This window comes from Enhydra lutris, unplaced genomic scaffold, assembly GCF_002288905.1.
Source record: "Enhydra lutris kenyoni isolate GAN:26980312 unplaced genomic scaffold, ASM228890v2 scaffoldscaffold21, whole genome shotgun sequence".
Taxonomy (NCBI): domain Eukaryota; kingdom Metazoa; phylum Chordata; class Mammalia; order Carnivora; family Mustelidae; genus Enhydra; species Enhydra lutris.
In genome coordinates this window covers 72,001,747-72,020,260 of record NW_019154105.1, presented here as the reverse complement: position 1 = coordinate 72,020,260, position 18,514 = coordinate 72,001,747, and the positions used below count along the sequence as shown (strand labels likewise).

Below are 18,514 nucleotides of genomic sequence, written 5' to 3'. Positions count from 1 at the left end.
GATGGGAGCGAGGGCGGGGGGGTGGGGAGAGCGACCAGTAGTCTGCCATCCACTCCTGTGACATCCACTCTACGTTTCAGCAGGCAGCGGAGATTTACGACACAGCCCAGCTCTGGTTTTTGGATGAGTATTAGTGTAATGAGGTGGAAAAGCCTTGTTAAAGATGTAAATAACTCAGTGAGAAAAGCCTTCCTTCTTAGTAACCCACGCAGCCGCCTTCGCCTTCTGACAGAGGGTGAGGTGATCCGTGATTGTCCAGGGAAACCATTCACTGCCTTAGTCATCTCTGCATGATAGTCTAAATGAATTACAAAATTCCCCACTGAAAAAATAGCACATCTCTGTCATAGTTACAAAAAAAAAGAAAAAGAAAAGAAAGAAAGAAAGAAAAAAGAATAAAAACGTAAGTAGTTTTAAAAATGCCGGTGGGTTTCAGTATCCATTGGATGCCTCTTTTCCTGTCCCTCTTTGTCTCTCTCCGTTAGGAGAGACTTGGTTAGCAAATTCCCCATGCTGTACTTTTTAGACCAAATGGTTTATCAGATCACACATCCCTCCTCACTTGAGATTTAGATGTACTTGGGGAGCCCAGGAAGCAAGCTGCCAAGGATTCCCATGAACCCTTCCTTGAGGTCTGGTGAGTTTTAACACAAATGTGTTGGGATTAAGGGAAAACCCAGGTGTTCCCACACCTGGGAGAACCCAGTGTGTTTGACACTGGGTTCCCAGAGGACTGGGTCTCTTCTGAAGCCTCCATCACCTACAGAAGCCACTTGTGGAAGGAACAAAAGACTGTTTCATTCAGACTTGTGGACACCACTATAACAGACATTTTGCTTTTGGGAAGAATATGCGGTGACTGGTCTTAAAAACGGGCTTGCGGTCCCAGCTACAAGCCCTACAGTCATGAAGAACAGCGCTACAGCCCAGGAGGGGACTTCTGAGTTTGGAATTTCAGTCAAACACTGTAAGATCCAGGCAAAAATGAAGCTTCCTTCTCACATCACGGGGGCCATTAACAGAGCCTGGCAAGTGGGAGCGAGCGTGATGTGAATGCAAATAATGAGTGGTAGTCTCAGTGGATTCAGAGCTTAGTGTTGGGGTCTCTGGAAGCTAGGATCTTTAAGATCCACTTGAAAGAACTTAGATTCTTAACAAAGCTGGCCTTAGACTGTTTCGGGGTGCCGAGGCACGTCCCAAAGCCAAGCACACTTCATGCCGAGAGGTCAAGGCCATTCATCTCAGAGACAGCGTACAAACCGGTCACAGCAGGAACTGCTGCTTCGAAACAGAACTCTGTACAAAAGCTGGAGTCAACCGAAGGGGTGGACATCATGTAAACTGCACACAGTCTTTAGAAAGAAACTAACAAAGAAATCAAACAACATTCCCCAAACAACAAAACAAGACCTGGAAGAAAAGGAAATAAAACTAAGAAGCCCTAAGCGTGTCCTTTCGGTCTGTTTTAGGAGCTCCTGAAGTGTGTCTACAAGGACATGGGAGGGAAAATCAGCTTTCGACTTCCCAGCTGCCAAGGCCATGGACTGTTGTACAGATGGAGAGACGACTTCCTGATTAACGTGACTTTGGATATTGCTTTCATTACCATTCTTGAGCGGAGCGCCATGGAGTTATCAAGTGGTTCTGGAGGTGTGTGTAGCCGGGTCCAATTCTTGAGGTCCTCCTCCCTCCCTTTCCCTTGGTCCTACCACCCCTTTGTTCTGTAGTCACCATTTCAAGACTTAACCTCTTCGCAGTCTTGGTCAGTGGAAAGTTCTACATCAGACAGTCCAACTTCCATTGCCATAATCAGCGAGATGTCAGAATCACTGCTTACAGCTGGTTCCTGCTCGCCTGGGAGGAGAAAGCAAAGTTCATGGTCAACACTGAACTATGTCTTTGGAGGCTGGCTATTTTATACGATTGTCTTTAGGAACATTTCTTTGATGGCCGAGAGACAGTATTAGAAAAATTGGCTATTTAGTAAAAACAGAAACAAAACCCAAAACCAAAACACAAAAACCAGAAACTAGTTAGAGCCTCATCTCACACGATAGCCCCAAATAAGCTCCAAATAAGTTAAATGTAAAGAAGAAACTAATATAGCTATATGTCTACATAGAAAAATATCTAATTTATCAAAGTAGGGCAAGAAACTCTATGTGGAAAAGCAGTTGAGCAATTCACAGAAGAACAGATTGATAAATGTGCATAAAATTCAAAAAATATTAAAAACATGAAAAATAAGGGGCGCCTGGGTGGCTCAGTGGGTTAGGCCTCTACCTTCGGCTCAGGTCATGATCCCAGGGTCCTGGGATTGAGCCCTGCATTGGGCTCACTGCTTAGCAGGGAGCCTGATTCCCCCTTTCTCTCTCTGCCTGCCACTCTCCCTGCTTGTGATCTCTGTCTGTCAAATAAATAAATAAAGTCTTAAAAAAATACATGAAAAATAAGATCAAAAGGCATACATCAAACTTGAAATACTTGCGAACATTTCCCAAAGGGCTGCATTTTCAACATGTAGCTTTGAAATCAGTAAGAAAAACTAACCAGAAAAGCGGGCCCAGGTCGCTATGATAGAGCAATACGATATAAATGACCAATAACTATAAGGTAAAAATGAACTACTTTTTTTTTTTTAAATAAAATCTGCACTCTTATTAAAGAAACATAGCATTACACTGAGGCAGGTACTTTGATACACTCCATGTAGCACTGTGACATTCTCACTCAGTAATTTCATTTCCAGAATGTATCATAAGTATCCACGCAAAAATATTCACTCAAGCACAATTTATAGCAGCAAAACATCTCAAGTGACAAAGTCTAACAATGTAGAATACCTAAGGAACGTGTGTTGCTTCTAGAGCACCATCTTCTTGTAATAACTAAAGTGATACTTCCAAAGAACTTGAAGTTACATAAGAAAATGCTCACAAGGATTCTTTTAAGTGAGAACAGAAGTATCAAAGCTTTGTATGCAGTGAGGCTGACAAAGTTAACCAGAAGCCAGGAAGCCAGACAGAAGAGTTGTCTCAAGATTGGGGATTTATAGTCATTTTCTTAAAAAAAATTTTTTTTTCAGTTTTACTTCCAAACATTCTGCAGGGAATAAATATCATTCATTCCCTCAGACGCAGTGAGTACCCACTATGTACCAAGGATCGGGCTCGATGCGAGGGATGTCAGTAAGAGCAAGATGATTCCTGTCTTCAGGGAGCTTACTGTCCAGTAGGCAGGCCCTTCAGGAGACAGTCAGTCCCAACTCAGTGGGATATGCATGATGCTGGAAGATGCAGGAGCAGGGGTTACAGGAGTAGGGAAGAGGGCTATGTGACCCACTGCTGACTCAGAAAGCTTCCCATTGGGGACAATGTCTACAATGAGTCCTGAAGAAGAACTCATATTCTAGCCAGAAGATTGAGAAGGAAGCATCCCTTAAGCAGTAGCAATAGTATGTATAGATAGCTATGTCTGAGCACGATTGGGAGCCTTGTACAGATGGGCATCTTTAATACATCATATAATAATATGTCATATAATACATCATATAATAACAGGTCATATTTAAATACGCCTGGAGCGCAAGGTCAAGCTAGGGACTCTGAAGGGAGGCTTTAAAAAAAGGTAGCTTTAGAACCAAAGAGCTTGCATGTTCCATTATCCTGTTGAAGAAACTGGAAGACCGGCAAAATGTCTAAGCACAGAAGAAGCTGGTGGTTGTAATACTTTTGCTGTGATAATCACTGATATGATTTATTTCATGTTGACGTACAGTTAAGGAGAATATATGAGTTTTATGAAAGACGTGAGTTCTTTTTTTTAATTTAAATTCAGTTTACTTAACATATAGTATATTATTAGTTTCAGAAACAATTTAGATTAATCAGTTGCATATGATGCCCTGTGCTCATCCCATCACATGCCCTCCTTAATGCCCATCACCCAGTTACCCATCTCCCCTCCTCCCCTCCAGCAACCCCCAGCTTGTATCCTATAGTTAAGAATCTCTTATGGTTTATCCCCTTCTCTGTTTTCATCTTTTTATTTCCCTTCCCATCCTCTACGTTCATCTGTTTTGTTTCTTAAATTTGACATCAGAGTGAAATCGTATGATGTTTGTCTTTCTCTGACTGACTTATTTTGCTTAGCATAATATCCTCTAGTTTGATCCATATCGTTGCAAATGGCAAGATTTCATTCTTTATGATGGCTAAGTAGTATTCCCGTGTGTGTGTGTGTGTGTGTGTGTGTATTACATCTTCTTTATCCATTCATCTGTTGATAGACATCTGGGCTCTTTTCATAGTTCGGCTATTGTGGACATTGCTGGCTATAAACATTGGGGTGCAGGTGCCCCTTTGAATCCTGTTTGTCTTCTTTAGATACTCAGTAGTGCGATTGCTGGGTCGTAAGGTAGCCTATTTTTAACTTTTCGAGGACCCTCCATGCTGTTTTCCAGAGTGGCTACCCCAGCTTGCATTCCCACCAACAGTGTAAGAGGGTTCCCCTTTCTCCGCATCCTCACCAGCATCCGTCATTTCCTGACTTGTTAATTTTAGCCATTCTGACTGGTGTGAGGTGGTATCTCATTGTGGTTTTGATTTGTATTTCCCTGATGCTGAGTGATGTGGAGCATTTTTTCATGGGAAAAGACAATGAATTCTTAAGATATTTAAAAGGAGACAAACAGAAATAACAAAAAGTTATGACCTTAAGAATCAGCTTGAGAGAAATGGGCTGTTTCACAGGAATATATCCAACCTAACAACTGAGCTCTAATAGGTTTCCTAGGCCCATAAATGCATGCAGCTCATAGTAATGTAGACAGACCCCTGGCTAGAATAAGACTTTGGAAGCAGCTCTCGGCAGATAGAAGTATTTCGTATTTGAAAACGGGGGCACTCAACAAATATTAAATGAAACTAGTCATTTAGAAAAAAGGCAGAATTGGATCCCTGCCCCACACTTCACAACAAAATACATTCTAGGCTAACGAAACCTGTATCTGTACCTGTACCTATAGCCCGTTTTTAATTGTGCACATGCACTTCCTTCCCATTTATCCTCTTCTCCAGAGCCACCTGGTACTTTCAATCCCTGACTTTTGGGGAATTCTTTTTGCAAATTGGGATAGTTCTCCCTTCCTTTACGGCTGCTTTGCATTTGTTTTCTCCGCAGGGCTCTGGCTTGCTGCTGTGCAGGCTCTGCTCAGCACCACTCTAGGGAAAGCCTTCACTTTGGAGTCTGAGTGAGCAGTGTCCACTAGATTGGGACAGTGCACAACCTGCACAGCTGGACACAGGAGCTTGCTCTGTTTCTCAGATCCACTAAGTCCTTGGCCCTTCATCCGTTTTTTCCCCAGTTGCCCATATCTTGTTATTGTCTCTTTTTACCTTTTCCCATCCATGTTGGTTTACAAAATCCCTTTGCTATAGTTTATATGGGGTTTTAGGAGAGGCTGGAAGTAATTTCATATGTTCAATCTACTTGTTTTGCTCAGCACTCTCCTAAAGCATCATTTTTGCAAGGAGAAATAGAATTCTATGCACAAGAACTGGGAACCTGTTTTACTTCATGAGACTATTCTAGCCTCAGGTATAGTAACTCTACATGTTACTTTGTCTAAGTCACTCTGTCCTCTGGGGCTAAAGTTCAGTTGTCTATAAAATGAGTTTGGACTGGATCTTCAGTCCCTTCCAGTGGTTACAGTTTGTACCTGTACAGGTTGATGTCACCCTAGCACAGTCTTTCCTACCTGTTGCTTTCTCAATGAATATTTACAAGAATTCCCACCAAGGAACAAAGTTATAAGCCTCTCTTTCAGCACAGCCCTCCAAATTATTGTTTTTGTAATTTAAAATATTTTTTTCTTAATCAAAAAAGGTCTGTTGTATATTTAATACAAGCATATACTAAACGGGAGAATTCACTATTTGAGGTGTAGTGAATTAAATTATTCTTATTCTTGGAGATAAAAAATGAGGGTTAAATTATGGAGATATAATCTCTCTTTTTCTCCCTCTTTTTTTTTCCTCCAGTGGTCCATGAACAAATTCAGCTCATGAGCAGCCAAAATTTTCAGCTCGCAATTACACTGTAAGTCAACCAAGAAGCTCATCATGGAGTGGTTCCATGACTTTCATAAATATCTAGTTTAAAAAAAAAACAACAAAAAACAAAGGCAGCCCAGATGAAGGGCTGGGTTAGTCAGAGTTCTATAAAGATCGGTCCATGTAACCTGCAGTGGCAGCTTCTCACCCTAACTTCTGGCTTTTCAAGCCACCAGCCTCTGCAGATTTCAAGGATTCATTCCCACTGTGGGGTTTTCTAAACTGGAACTTGGGAATCGAAAGAAAGGCCATGGGGACGGATGGAACTACGGCTGCTGAATTCATGATGCTGTTTCGGAAACTGACCGTCCTGCACAGCTCCAGGCAAAGAGGAATTCGAATCAGTGAAATCAGATACTTGCCAAAAAGCGGCTCAGTTGTGGTGCCTGGGTGGCTCAGTGGGTTAAGCCTCTGCCTTCGGCTCAGGTCATGATCTCAGGGTCCTGGGATCGAGCCCTGCATCGAGCCCCGCATCGGGCTCTCTGTTCAGTGGTAAGCCTGCTTCCTCCTCTCTCTGCCTGCCTCTCTGCCTACTTATGATCTCTCTCTCTGTCAAATAGATAAATAAAAAATCTTTAAAAAAAAAAAGCGGCTCAATTTTTACAATGTAGCATCGCATCAAGCATATCAGCTAATCATTTTCCATGTCAAAACTTAAAAAAAAATGATTTGAACACATTCGAAATTATTTTTTTACTCCATCTTGTGTTTTTAATTGAACTTAGTTTGTGCCATAATTTTTTAAAAGCAGGGCTTTATCTTTTAATTAAGGAAGATGTTTTACTTTGAGGCCACAATAATACAAAGGAAACCCATTGTCACTAAAACATTTAGAAGGTTCTCTGTAGGTGGTACTAATTGGGAAGTGTAAAGTAGCTATTAACAATATAAATGTTCATGGAATATTACCTCCTTCCCTGCAAAAGCTGATATAAAAGGAATGCAGAAATAACATCGGCCTTTACTGCATCCTCACAACAACCCTTTGATGTAGGTATCTTGATGCCTACATATGGAAAAAAAATACTCTCAGTCCACTGGATGCAGTAGTATTACACCTACTTGATCTACTTTCTTCTCTTGGATTTCATGCATTGTAAAGACATGGAGAGAACTGAAACAGAGAGCGATAGGATCCACTTAATATTTTAAAAGATCACCCTCGCTGTTAAGTGAAGAACAGATTGGTAGGACAAAGGGTGGAGGGAATCTGGAGGAAACTATTGTAGCAAAACAGACAAAACGTGATGATGGCTTGGTACAGCAGCAGGGTGGAGATAAGGGGACCCACTGAAGAAATATTTTAGGAAGAGGATACACAGAAGGGTGATGGGTTGGGCAAGGGCGGCAAGAGAGGAGAAAGTGAAGGATAACCCCCACATTTCTTTTTTTCTTTTTTAAGATTTTATTTATTTATTTGACAGACAGAGATCACAAGTAGGCAGAGAGGCAGGCAGAGAGAGAGAGAGGGGGAAGCGGGCCCCCTGCTGAGCAGAGAGCCCAATGCAGGGCTCGATTCCAGGACCCTGGGATCAGGGCCCCAGCCGAAGGCAGAGGCTTAACCCACTGAGTCACCCAGGCACCCCTTACCCCACATTTCTTGAGCAATATAGGTACCACTTACTCAGCAGGAGGAACTGGAAGATGAACCAGTGGGGAGAGATCAGGAGTTCAGTTTTGAGTGCGCCATGTTTGAGAGGCCCGTGAGACTCACAAAGGGAGATGGGGTCGGCAGCTAGATACAGAAGTCGGGAGGGCAATACGTGAAGTGAGAGGCTTCAGCAATTTGCAACCAGGAGAGTAGATGAGGTGTTTCCAGCAAAAGATTATAGAGAAAAACACCAGGGACAGATCTCCCCGGAACACCGAAACCTACTGCCAAAAACTCAAACTCATGACGCCAACGTGATTCGTTCTGCCTGTGCCATGTTTTCTTTTAAAGTATGAATTAGTTACCAATATTTAAATGTCAGGCTACTTTACATACAAAATTAGATTTGAAATCTATCTTGGGAAAATAAATACCTGGCAATATACACCCAATTCCTGGAACAAAATAATTGAAGGGAACAGAGGAAGTGCTGCCCCGCTTAGCTCAAGTCAAAGACGGTCTGGGTCCCCACAGCTGTCTAACAGTCTGCTGTCCTGGTTCATGGTACTTGGCTGTGTAGAGAGATCAGCTGAAAACCTCATATTTAGGGGGAGGGCAGAAGAACACCAGAGGAGGGTAAGCTCCGAAAGAGCCTGAAAATGGCCAGAGAATACTGTGTCATTGATTCATTTCCTTCTTTTCTCTTAAATATGTCCTTCATAGTCACTGACTCACCATTAACAATCCATACCCAAGGAAATGAGGTACTGTGAGTATTACTGATTTGGTTGGGTGGGTTTTAAGGCTAATTCTGTCATCTAATTTCACAGTCTTGAGTGTCTTTATCACAGCATTAGCGAGCATCTGATGAGAGAGTGGGCAGAAAAGACTCCAATTTACATGGAGCTTTGTAACCTATTTTCTTGACCCCTAACTACTGCTTTCATACATTTCCACATGTAATTGTAAGTACAATCCAGCAGTAGCCTAACTGTGATTAACCAAAAAATTCTTAGTGTTGGGACTTATTCCATTTAATCCATAAACTATAAATATCTTTGGCTTATCTCTTTCTTAATATATAAAAAATTACCTAAAGACTCACAGTTTCCCTTTGTGAAATGGGCATTGCAGTTGTAGTTCTGCTGTGGGTTTGGTAGAAGGGTGTATAATAAAATGTGCCTGCATGACCAAGTTCCCTCCTGAGATTAGAAGACCCCGAGATCTGTGTCACCTGGTGTTGGCATACCTCGTCTGTCCCTGGCACTTCCCTGGCTCAGCCCCATGTCCCTGTCAGTGTTCTCATTTCAGAATCCCACCATGCTTCTCCCGAAATAGGATGCACTTGGCAGACGTCTGTAGCATTGAACTTGAACTAAAGTTCCCTCTGGCCACTGTAGGGCTCAAGTTTGGTATTTTATTAGCTAATAGCAATCTTAATGCTTATTGAGTATTTAGTACATGCCTAGGATTACACTAAGTATTTAAACAGATTATCTAATTTAATATTCAAAATCAACCTATGACATAGTATTATTTCTATTTTCAGGCGATAAAACTAGAGCTCAGAAAGGTTAAAAACCTCCTGAGCTTAAACTGCAAGTAAGACTTAGAAGTAGAATTTGAGCCTAGATCTGACTCCAGAGTCCACGAACGTGACTATATCTATACTTCTTGGTGAGATTCTTAACCTGAGGATTAGTGGACTTGCGGGGCCACCCAGGTACCTAAAATTCCATACATGCTTATATGGTCATACGCATACATACATTTTTCTGGTATGAAAACTGCTTTCACTAAATTCTTACAGAACCACAAAAAGGCTAAGAACCATTCACTGAAGAGATTTTGCATCCTGGGTGAGTTGGAGAACACGCTGCCGTATGCAAAAAGAGTGGCTTGCCTTTCTTTTCAATGCATATTTTAGTTTACATTTCACTGCCTATATGTTCTATTTATTTGACATGACACTTTTCATATGAAGTCACTGCTTTCCTACTTGTTTCTTTATGATGGTTATTCGAAGCTCAAGCAGAAAATTATCCTTCCCAGAATGAAGTTTGATATTTACTGCCTGTCTTATGAAAGAAGGCGTAGAGCAGTAGCCGGCTGGAATAAGTCCTCCTCTGTTAAGAATCAACAAACATTGCCCTCAGAGTAAGTGTTCTCTGTGTTGAAAGAAAATAAGGTGGTGATGAATACAGTCCCCCACGTGTCCTGATTCTCCAGGAGGTCTGGGGTTACATGCTGAGAGCCGCTCTGCATCGCATAAAAGCTTATTTTTCCCCATGTACTTGAAAAATAAGGTCTCAGAGAAAAATGGCACCCTTCCGTCCACTGCGACCAACGCTTACCTTCTTGAAAATAAGACATCATTTCCAATCACCACTGTATGATGCAAGAGCACCACAGGAGGGGGGCTCAACCAGATCGGCTGACTTAGAACATTATCTTATCATCTCTTCTCAGAAATGTGATATTTTAGAGCTGAGGCACTACCTACATACTCCCTGTCATGATCTTGGTGGGCAAGTTAGTTCAACTTCAAATGCAGAGTGTTTTCAATAAGGAAATGTGTCCCTTTCGCATGGATTCCTTGCCTTATTTCTTTTGCCTAACAAGAATTTCTGAGTAGATCAACTTCTGATTCGGTTTAAATCTTCCCTCTTGGGAGGGGCTTCTGCTGTGAGAATGCAGGCCCGAGAGCCACCTTCCTCACAGCTGTGCGATACTATCAATAATAGCTAGAATGTGTTGACTCCTTCCTACACGTCTCAAAATGACATTAAAAAAAAAAAGATTTTATTTACTTATTTGAGAGAGTGAGAGAGAGAGCATGAGAGGGGAGAAGGTCCGAGGGAGAAGCAGACTCTCTGCGGAGCTGGAGGCCCAATGTGGAACTCTGTGTGGAACCGCATCCCGGGTCTCTGCGATCATGACCTGAGCCGAAGGCAGTGGCTTAACAAATTAAGCCGCCCAGGCGCTCCTCACAATGACATTCTGAAGTAGATGTATGATGACCCCGATGACTGCTACACATTTTACAGGTAAAGCCAACTTGTCCAAAGTCAAGTGCACAGAAAGGGGCAGAAACGGAATCTCTACCCAAGCCTGCAATATTGGCAACTATACCTTTCTGGAACACAGAGCTGTCAGATATTTATGTGGCTGTTAAGCTGTTCTTACAGACAACACTTGGCCACCTCTGGGAACTAAGTATTCCAGGGCTACAATATAAATTTACCCATCTGGGGACACCTGGGTGGCTCAGTTGGTTATGCATCTGCTTTCGGCTCAGGTCATGATCCCGGAGTCCTAGGAGAGAGCCCCGTATCGGGTTCCCTGCTCAGTGGGGAGCCTGCTTCTCTCTCTGCTTGCTGCTACCCTGCTCGGGCTCTCGCTCTCTCTCTGACAAATAAATAAAATCTTTAAAAGAAAAAGAATTCATTATAAATTTATCCATCTGGCTAGGTCACTTTGAAATTGTTTTGATAAAACCAGCGCCGTGGCCTCTTTAAGTTCTTGCTCCATAATGATAAATAGATATGTGTTGAGGTCAAATGGGAAAAATTCATTCTTCCCGTTCAGGTGGGAAGGTTTAAAGCATTATTTTTATGCAAACTTGGGGAAGGAGAATTCCTGGGAAGCTTATATACTAAGATCACATCATTATGATTTCACTTTGCTTTTATCTCTTTGTCATTGGTTTTCCATCCTTGTGACACTTCATGCAGGAGGGGAATGATTTCGTCCAGTTGCTCAAACTCCTTACAGATTTCATGAACAGTTCATTCATTGAGTAATTCCTCATTAAGTGCCAAAAGAAGGGACAATGTGCCTTTTGTGATAGTTTCATATTAGTTTGTGCAGGAAGGGACCTAAAGCCTAGTGAACATTTATTAACATTATTAATAGCTATTTTACAATCTCCCATTAGTACAACATACAGAAAACCGTAAGCATTAAGCACAGTATCTGATATATGGAAGGTTCTTGATAAATGTGAGTATAATTGGAATTAAAAAAAAGTAAAGAAAAGTGCAAGCTTCCAGATAGATTTAGAGAGGTAGGCAAATATACAGATGTACCCATTTTTATAATTGTATAAAATTATCTACAGACTTCATTTATTCATTCATCAATTTATTTAACCACTCTTTTATTCAACGTGTATTTACTGAACAGCTTATTAGATAGGCACCCAACACTGGAGATGAGCTGTGAGGGAGTAAAGATGAACTAAAACAGACCCTACTTTTATGTTGAATTTGATCTAGTAATTCTTGCTCAACACAAGTTTAATTCAAGGTGATACTTGCTAAAGGCAATATAAATAAAATGCTAAAGAAACAGAGGGGTGGGGAGAATTTTGCCTCCAAATGGGTAACCAAAGGGATTCATGAAGTAGGTCATAGGTAAACCAGTGGTGAGATCTAACTGGCACTGGGAAGTATGGGGAGGAGGGAAAACGGCATTCTTTTCAGGGGACCCAGTGTGACTAGGTGTCACCAGAGTATACGTCAAGGCATGTGGATTGGACTGTACCTCAGGATATTGGATGATGGTGAGCTATGTGCTGGAAGTAGCTCATAGCTACTCTGCACCACCCTGCCTGCCCTCTCCGGGTTCACAGGGAGCTAGAAGACTGGGTGCTGCATTTCCCAGACTCCTTTGCCAGCGGGCTTATGTGAGGTCCTGCCAAGGAGGGAAGCTACCATACTTCTGGTTTGGGTTGTGGGTTCTGGAAGTGTTGGCAGTGGTTTCAACAGAATCAGAGTGGGGAGGAATGTGAGTTCCTAGGTAGACTCAGTGCTGGTGGCTTCCCCAGCAGAAGCAAGACAGCTCTGGCAACATCAGAATAGTGGGTGCAAGCTCAGGAGCTCTTAGTGACACCACTGGATACACTTCTTTTTTTTTTTTTAAATCAACATTATTGAAGCATAATTTACCTGCAATAAATTGCATCTGTTTAAAGTGTGTAATTTGGAGCACCTGGCTGGTTCAGTTTGTAGAGCATGTGACTCTGGATCTCAGGGTCATGAGTTTGAGCCCCATGTTATACATGGAGCCTATTTGAAATAAAAAAAAAATAGTGTATAATTTGATGAGCTCTGATGGATGTATATATCTGTGCAACTACCATTATAATCCCGAGGGTGTTTTGAAATAGTGAGCACTTCTATTTCCTTCCCAGGGCCCCTTACTGTCAATCAATCCTTCTGTTACTGCCCCGAGGTGACATCTGATCTGTTTGTTTGTTTTTTCTAAATAACTATCAGATTTTTTCAACCCTGGTATAATGGACATTTAGGGGTGGATAATTCCCTGTTGTGGGGCGGGGGAATGTCCTGGGAATTGTAGCCTGTTTAGCAGCACCTTGATTTCTACCCACTGATTGCCAGTAGTACCTCCCTCTCCCCAGCTGTGACAACCCAAAAGGGCGCCAGACATTGCCAAATGTCGCTGGAGAGGCAAAATCACTCCCAGCAAAGAAGCAGGGCTCTAGTTTCAGGTGCATTTTCTATAATGCCATTTTATAGCGTGTACTCTCTGGTGTTGGGTTCCTTTCACTCAGTACACTCATTTTGAAATTTGTCCCTGAGGCTGCATATATCAATAGTTCATTTCTTTTTATTGCTGGATAGTATTCCATTGGGCGGATGTATCCCAGTTGGCTTATCTACTCACAAGCTGAGGAACATCGGATTATTTCCAGTGTTTGGCGGTTGTGAATCAGGCTATGAACATTTGCTTGCAAGTCTTTCTGAGGGCATACATTTAAAAAATTTTTAAAATTTAAACCCAATCAGCCAACATACAGTACATCATTAGTTTCAGATGTAGTGGTCAATAATTTATCAGTTGCGTGTAACACCCAGTGTTCATCGCATCACGTGCCTTCCTTAATACCCATCACTCAGTTACCCCATCCCCCCACCCACCTCCCTTCCAGCGATCATTTGTTTCCTTTAGTTAGGAGTCTCTCATGGTTTGTCTCTCTCTCTGATTACTTTCCATTCAGTTTCCCCTCCCTTACCCTATGATCTTCTGTGCTGTTCTTATATTCCACATAGGAGTGAAAGGGCATAAATTTTCATTTCTCTTCAGTAAACACCTGGAGGTGCATTGTTGGGTCTATATGGTAAGTATATGTAAACTACATAGAAAACAGCCAGACTTCGTGCGTGTCAAAAGACACAACACATTAAATTCACTCTCAAAACAATTTTCAAGTATATAGTGACATACCGTCAAGTATATGTACATTGTTGTGCAACAGATCCCCAGAACCCTCTCCTCTAGCCCTCCTCACACTCTCTCTTTTTTTTTTTTTTCTTTTAAAGATTTATTTGAGAGAGTGAGAGAGAGAGCACAAGGGGGGGGAGGGGCAGAGGAAGAAGGAAAAACAGACAAGCTGCTGAGCAGGGAGCCTAATGCAGGACTAGATCCCCAGGACCCTGAGATCGTGACTGGAGCCAAAGGCAGACGCTTAACAGACTGAGCCACCCAGGTGCCCCTTCTCTCCCTCTTTCCACAAATAAGTAAGTCTTTTTAAAAAAATGCCACTGAGATTTTGATAGGAATTGCATTGGACCTGCAGATTACTTTGGGTAGTATGAACATTTTATCATATTAAGTCTTCTAACCAATAACTATGGGGTATTTTCTCATTTATTTTGTGTCTTTTAAATCTCTTTTGTAAATGTTTTTTGATTGTTTTAGAAAAGGAATAAGGGGGGTGGGAAGAGGGAGAAAGATAATTTTAAGCAGGTTCCATGCCCAGTGTAGAACCTGACACAGGGATCGATCTTACAACCCTGAGACCATGACCTGAGCTAGAATCAAGAGTCAGATGCTTAACTGACTGAGCCACCAGGCACCCTTCTTTTGGCAATCTTCTATCGTTTTTAGTACATAAGTCTTTCATCTCCTTAGTTACATTTATTCCTAAATATTTTATTCTTTTTGGTGTTATTGTAAATTATTGTCTTAATTTCCTTTTTAGTTTATTCACTGTGTTATAGAAAAGCAATTGTTTTTGTGTGCTGATTATGTATTCTGCAACTTTGCTGAATTCATTGATTAGTGCTAACAGGAATTTTTTTTTAATTATTGAATCTTTGGGATTTTCTAGATATTAGATCATGTCATCTTCACACCTAGCTATCTTTTTTCCTTCCAGTGTGGATGCTTCCTATTTTTTTTCTTGCTTAACTGCTCTGGCTAGGATTTCCAGTACTATGTCAAATAGAAGTGATGAGGGTAGGCATCCTTGCCTTGTTCCTGATCTTAGAAAGTTTTTAGGTTTTCACCACTGAGTATGACGTTTGCTGTGGGCTTTTCATATGTGACTTTTAATACACTGAGGTAATTTCCTTCTATTTCTAATTTGTTGAGTGTTTTTTAAATCAGGAAAGCGTATAGAATTCTGTCAGATTTTTTTCTGCATCAAGACGATCCTGTTATTTTTATCCTTTGTGCTATTCATGCGGTGAATCACATGTTGAGATCTATGATCCATTTTAAGTTAATTTTATGTATGGTGCGAGGTAAAGCTTGGCATTCATTTTTACCCAAGAATTTTGTGATCAACTTCTTATATTAAATTCCCTTCTTTTTAACTACCAAGAGTGATTTCCTTTTCCTGACTGGTCTCCCTGATTATAGTGACGAGGTTGGAAGGATAGGCTATATGAAAATGCTGGGGGAATTTGAACGCCAGGCTAACATGTCATGAATCTTTTATTAACACACATGGGTTATATTACGTTGTGCATAAGAAGTACTTGCTTACATCGCTGAGAAATAAACAGTTTCAGTTTCTCTCTCAACAAAATAGTGATAATAATACTTTTTTGGCAGAGTGTAATAAGATCTGGTACATTTATGTAGAGATAGACATATGCATGCGCACACACAGCACTTTGCGCCACCGTGTGTCCAACAGGTGCTATGTCAGATGATGTCTTGCTATTATTGTACTTAATAAATACTCAGAACCTGCTCTATTCCTTTCCCATGAAGACTCTTGGCTTCCTTCTTTGCCCATTAACGTGCTGGTAAGACAAGGGGTACCCTCTCTTTCCCTGTCACTATCCTCCTGTTCCTGTAATGTCCTATTTCTTCAGTGTTCTTGGATGTAGGCTGATGCATCAACATTTCTTCAAGAGCTCACTTGCCCTGTGACAGCCCTACCCTGACACAAGATAGCCTAACCCAAGAGTCAGAGGAAACTAGAGAACAGGGCTCTGAGGGAAACACAGAGTCTGGCTTAAAGGTCAAGCTGCAGAACACGGCCAACTCAGGAATCTTTCCCTTTGCTCTGGAAGGGACTGAGGAGGGCAGAGGTAGGAACACAGTTTTTTACACATACCTTTCGGAAAGAAAGAAGCATTTTAAATAGGGACTCTGCGGAAATATAAGTCCTCAAGAAGAGCAGAAGCAAACTGCAAGGTAATACAGAGTTGAGTGCTAGAGACGAGACCCTGCCAGGAGCACATTTGGGTCTCTGTATGCAGGCATCATTTCACATCAATCTGTTCTCCTACCGCAATCAATTTCAAGTTTTTTTTTTTTTAAGATTTTATTTATTTATTTGACAGACAGTGAGAGAACACAAGCAGAGGGAGCAGCAGCAGAAGAGGGAGAAGCAGGATCCTTGCTGAGTAGGGAGCCCGATGCGGGACTTGATCCCGGGACCCTGGGATCATGATCTGAGCCGAAGGCAGACACTTAACTAACTGAGCCACCCAGGCACCTCTCAATTTAAAGTTTTTACTATGATTACCATTTCTGGCTATTCTGACCATCTGCCCCAAGGAGCACATAGAGAAGCCTGCTTATAAAACTTCAAGACTGCAAGTCATTTGTTTAGAGGAACCCCTGGTTGCCTCTATCTCCTCCAACAAATACAGCATAATTCACCTTTGGCTGCTGTGAGGATAGTTAGGACCTGGTGTTTTGGGGCAGGAGGGGAAGACTCTAAGTAGTGGCACAGACAAGCCCTCCAAAACTGTTAGATTCATCTCAGCCAAAGAGGCCCGATGTTCTGACCTAGAGCACGAGTTGATATCCCAACAATAAACTACTGAAATTCGCAGTAATTGGGATGGCTATGCCTTCCTGGAAAATCTAATGGATTCTATCTAAAGCACATAGCTTTAGCAAGAACAGTGGTCTAGTCATACATGATAAGATGATAACCTAACCCATTCCTCTGGCTCACAGAACACAATTTCTAGCTCCTTGTGTTTAGGGTAGAAAACAGAATTTTAATCAGTATTTGGCCATGCAATGGGAATTCCTTGTCATGAGTTTAAGGTTAAGATAGAGGAGATACAAATGATATAATGTGATATAATGATTAGAAATATATATTTGATTATTCAGATGACCAAAATCTATCTCTCAGATGTATTTGACCTTCATCCACAGTTTCTGAAAACACATCAGAGCCATAAAGGTGAAATGGGTGTCTTGTTATTAATGAAGGTGGCTTCTGAGACTCATCCAAGGGCAGGAGGTCCAACCATGTGGTTAAAGAGCCAGAATGTTTCATCCTGCCCTGACCTCCAGGGAGAGAAGAGGGGTTGGAGGGTTGAATCAGCCAGTGACTCAGTCATGACTATGTATTGAAGTCTTCATAGAGACCCAAGAGGACACCTTTTTGGGCCCTTTTCTTCTAAAAGTTTCCACACGTGGGGAACCAGAATGCTTCAGAGCCAGGCACCAAGCTCCGTGAGGATAGAAGCTCCTTTGTTTGGGACCTCGCCATAGGTATCTCTTCCTTTGTTGTTCATTCATATCTTTTACTAAACTTTATCATATCCTTTAATAAACTGGGAAATATAAGTGTTTCCCTGAGTTCTATGAGCTATTCTATATTCTAGCAAATTTTTAAGAAAGATCTACTTATTTGGGGTGGGGGGAGCGTGGGCACACAAGCAGGAGGGGCAGAGGGAGGGAGAATCTCAAGCAGACTTTGTGCCGAGTGTAGACCCAGACATGGGCTTCCATCTCACATCCGTGAGAAAGGGACCTGAGCTGAAACCAAGAGGCAGATGCTTCACCAACTATGCCACCCAGGTGCCCCTGTTCTAACAAATTAATTGAACCTAAGGAGGAGGTTGTTGGAACCAAAAATCTGTAACTAGTCAGCCAGAAGCAGGAAGAAACAGACGGGGCCTGCGACTGGCATCTGAAATGGTGGGCGGGGCCGTCCGTGGGACTGAAGCCTTAACCTGGGGAATCCGACCCCATCTCTACATAGATGGGGTCACAATTGAGTAGAATGCTCAGACATGCTGCTGGTGTCTCAGAACTGCTTGCTCCTGCTGTGTGTGTGGAGTCTCCACCCCCAACTGGAATTGGATGGGGGAACATTAAGCTGATCAACCAGGGAAGGGGGTATGATGGGAAAAGAGAATGATGAGGTGGGGGATTTTTTTTTTTTAAGATTTTATTTATTTATTTGACAGAGAGAGAGATCACAAGCAGGCAGAGGGTCAGGCAGCGGCAGGGGGGAAGCAGGCACCCCGCTGAGCAGAGAGCCCGATGTGATGCGGGGCTCCATCCGAGGACCCTGAGATCATGACCTGAGCCAAAGGCAGAGGCTTTAACCCACTGAGCCACCCAGGCGCCCCGAGGTGGGGGATATTAAGCTGAGTCAGACATTTGTCCTCCATTCTGCCCCTTGGGGAGAGAAACCACTGCTCTTCCACTCTCTTGGGCCTTCTTTTATAACCAAGCAGATAAAGCCAGAAGGGCCTGAGAGTTTACTGATCACCCACTCACACCATCAAATGAGATA

The 18,514-nt window shown here is 42.1% G+C and overlaps 1 protein-coding gene across 1 annotated transcript in view; it reads right to left on the bottom strand.

The window, feature by feature from the left end:
- Positions 1 to 398: 398 nt before the first annotated feature.
- LOC111149194 (ring finger protein 150) overlaps positions 399 to 18,514 on the bottom strand; it is a 259,632-nt gene continuing 241,516 nt past the window's right edge. Inside the window, exon 7 of the mRNA XM_022506139.1 lies at positions 399 to 1,854. Within this exon, the coding sequence (XP_022361847.1) occupies positions 1,736 to 1,854 (119 nt within the window). The 3' untranslated portion in view covers positions 399 to 1,735. The remainder of the gene's footprint in view (positions 1,855 to 18,514) is intronic.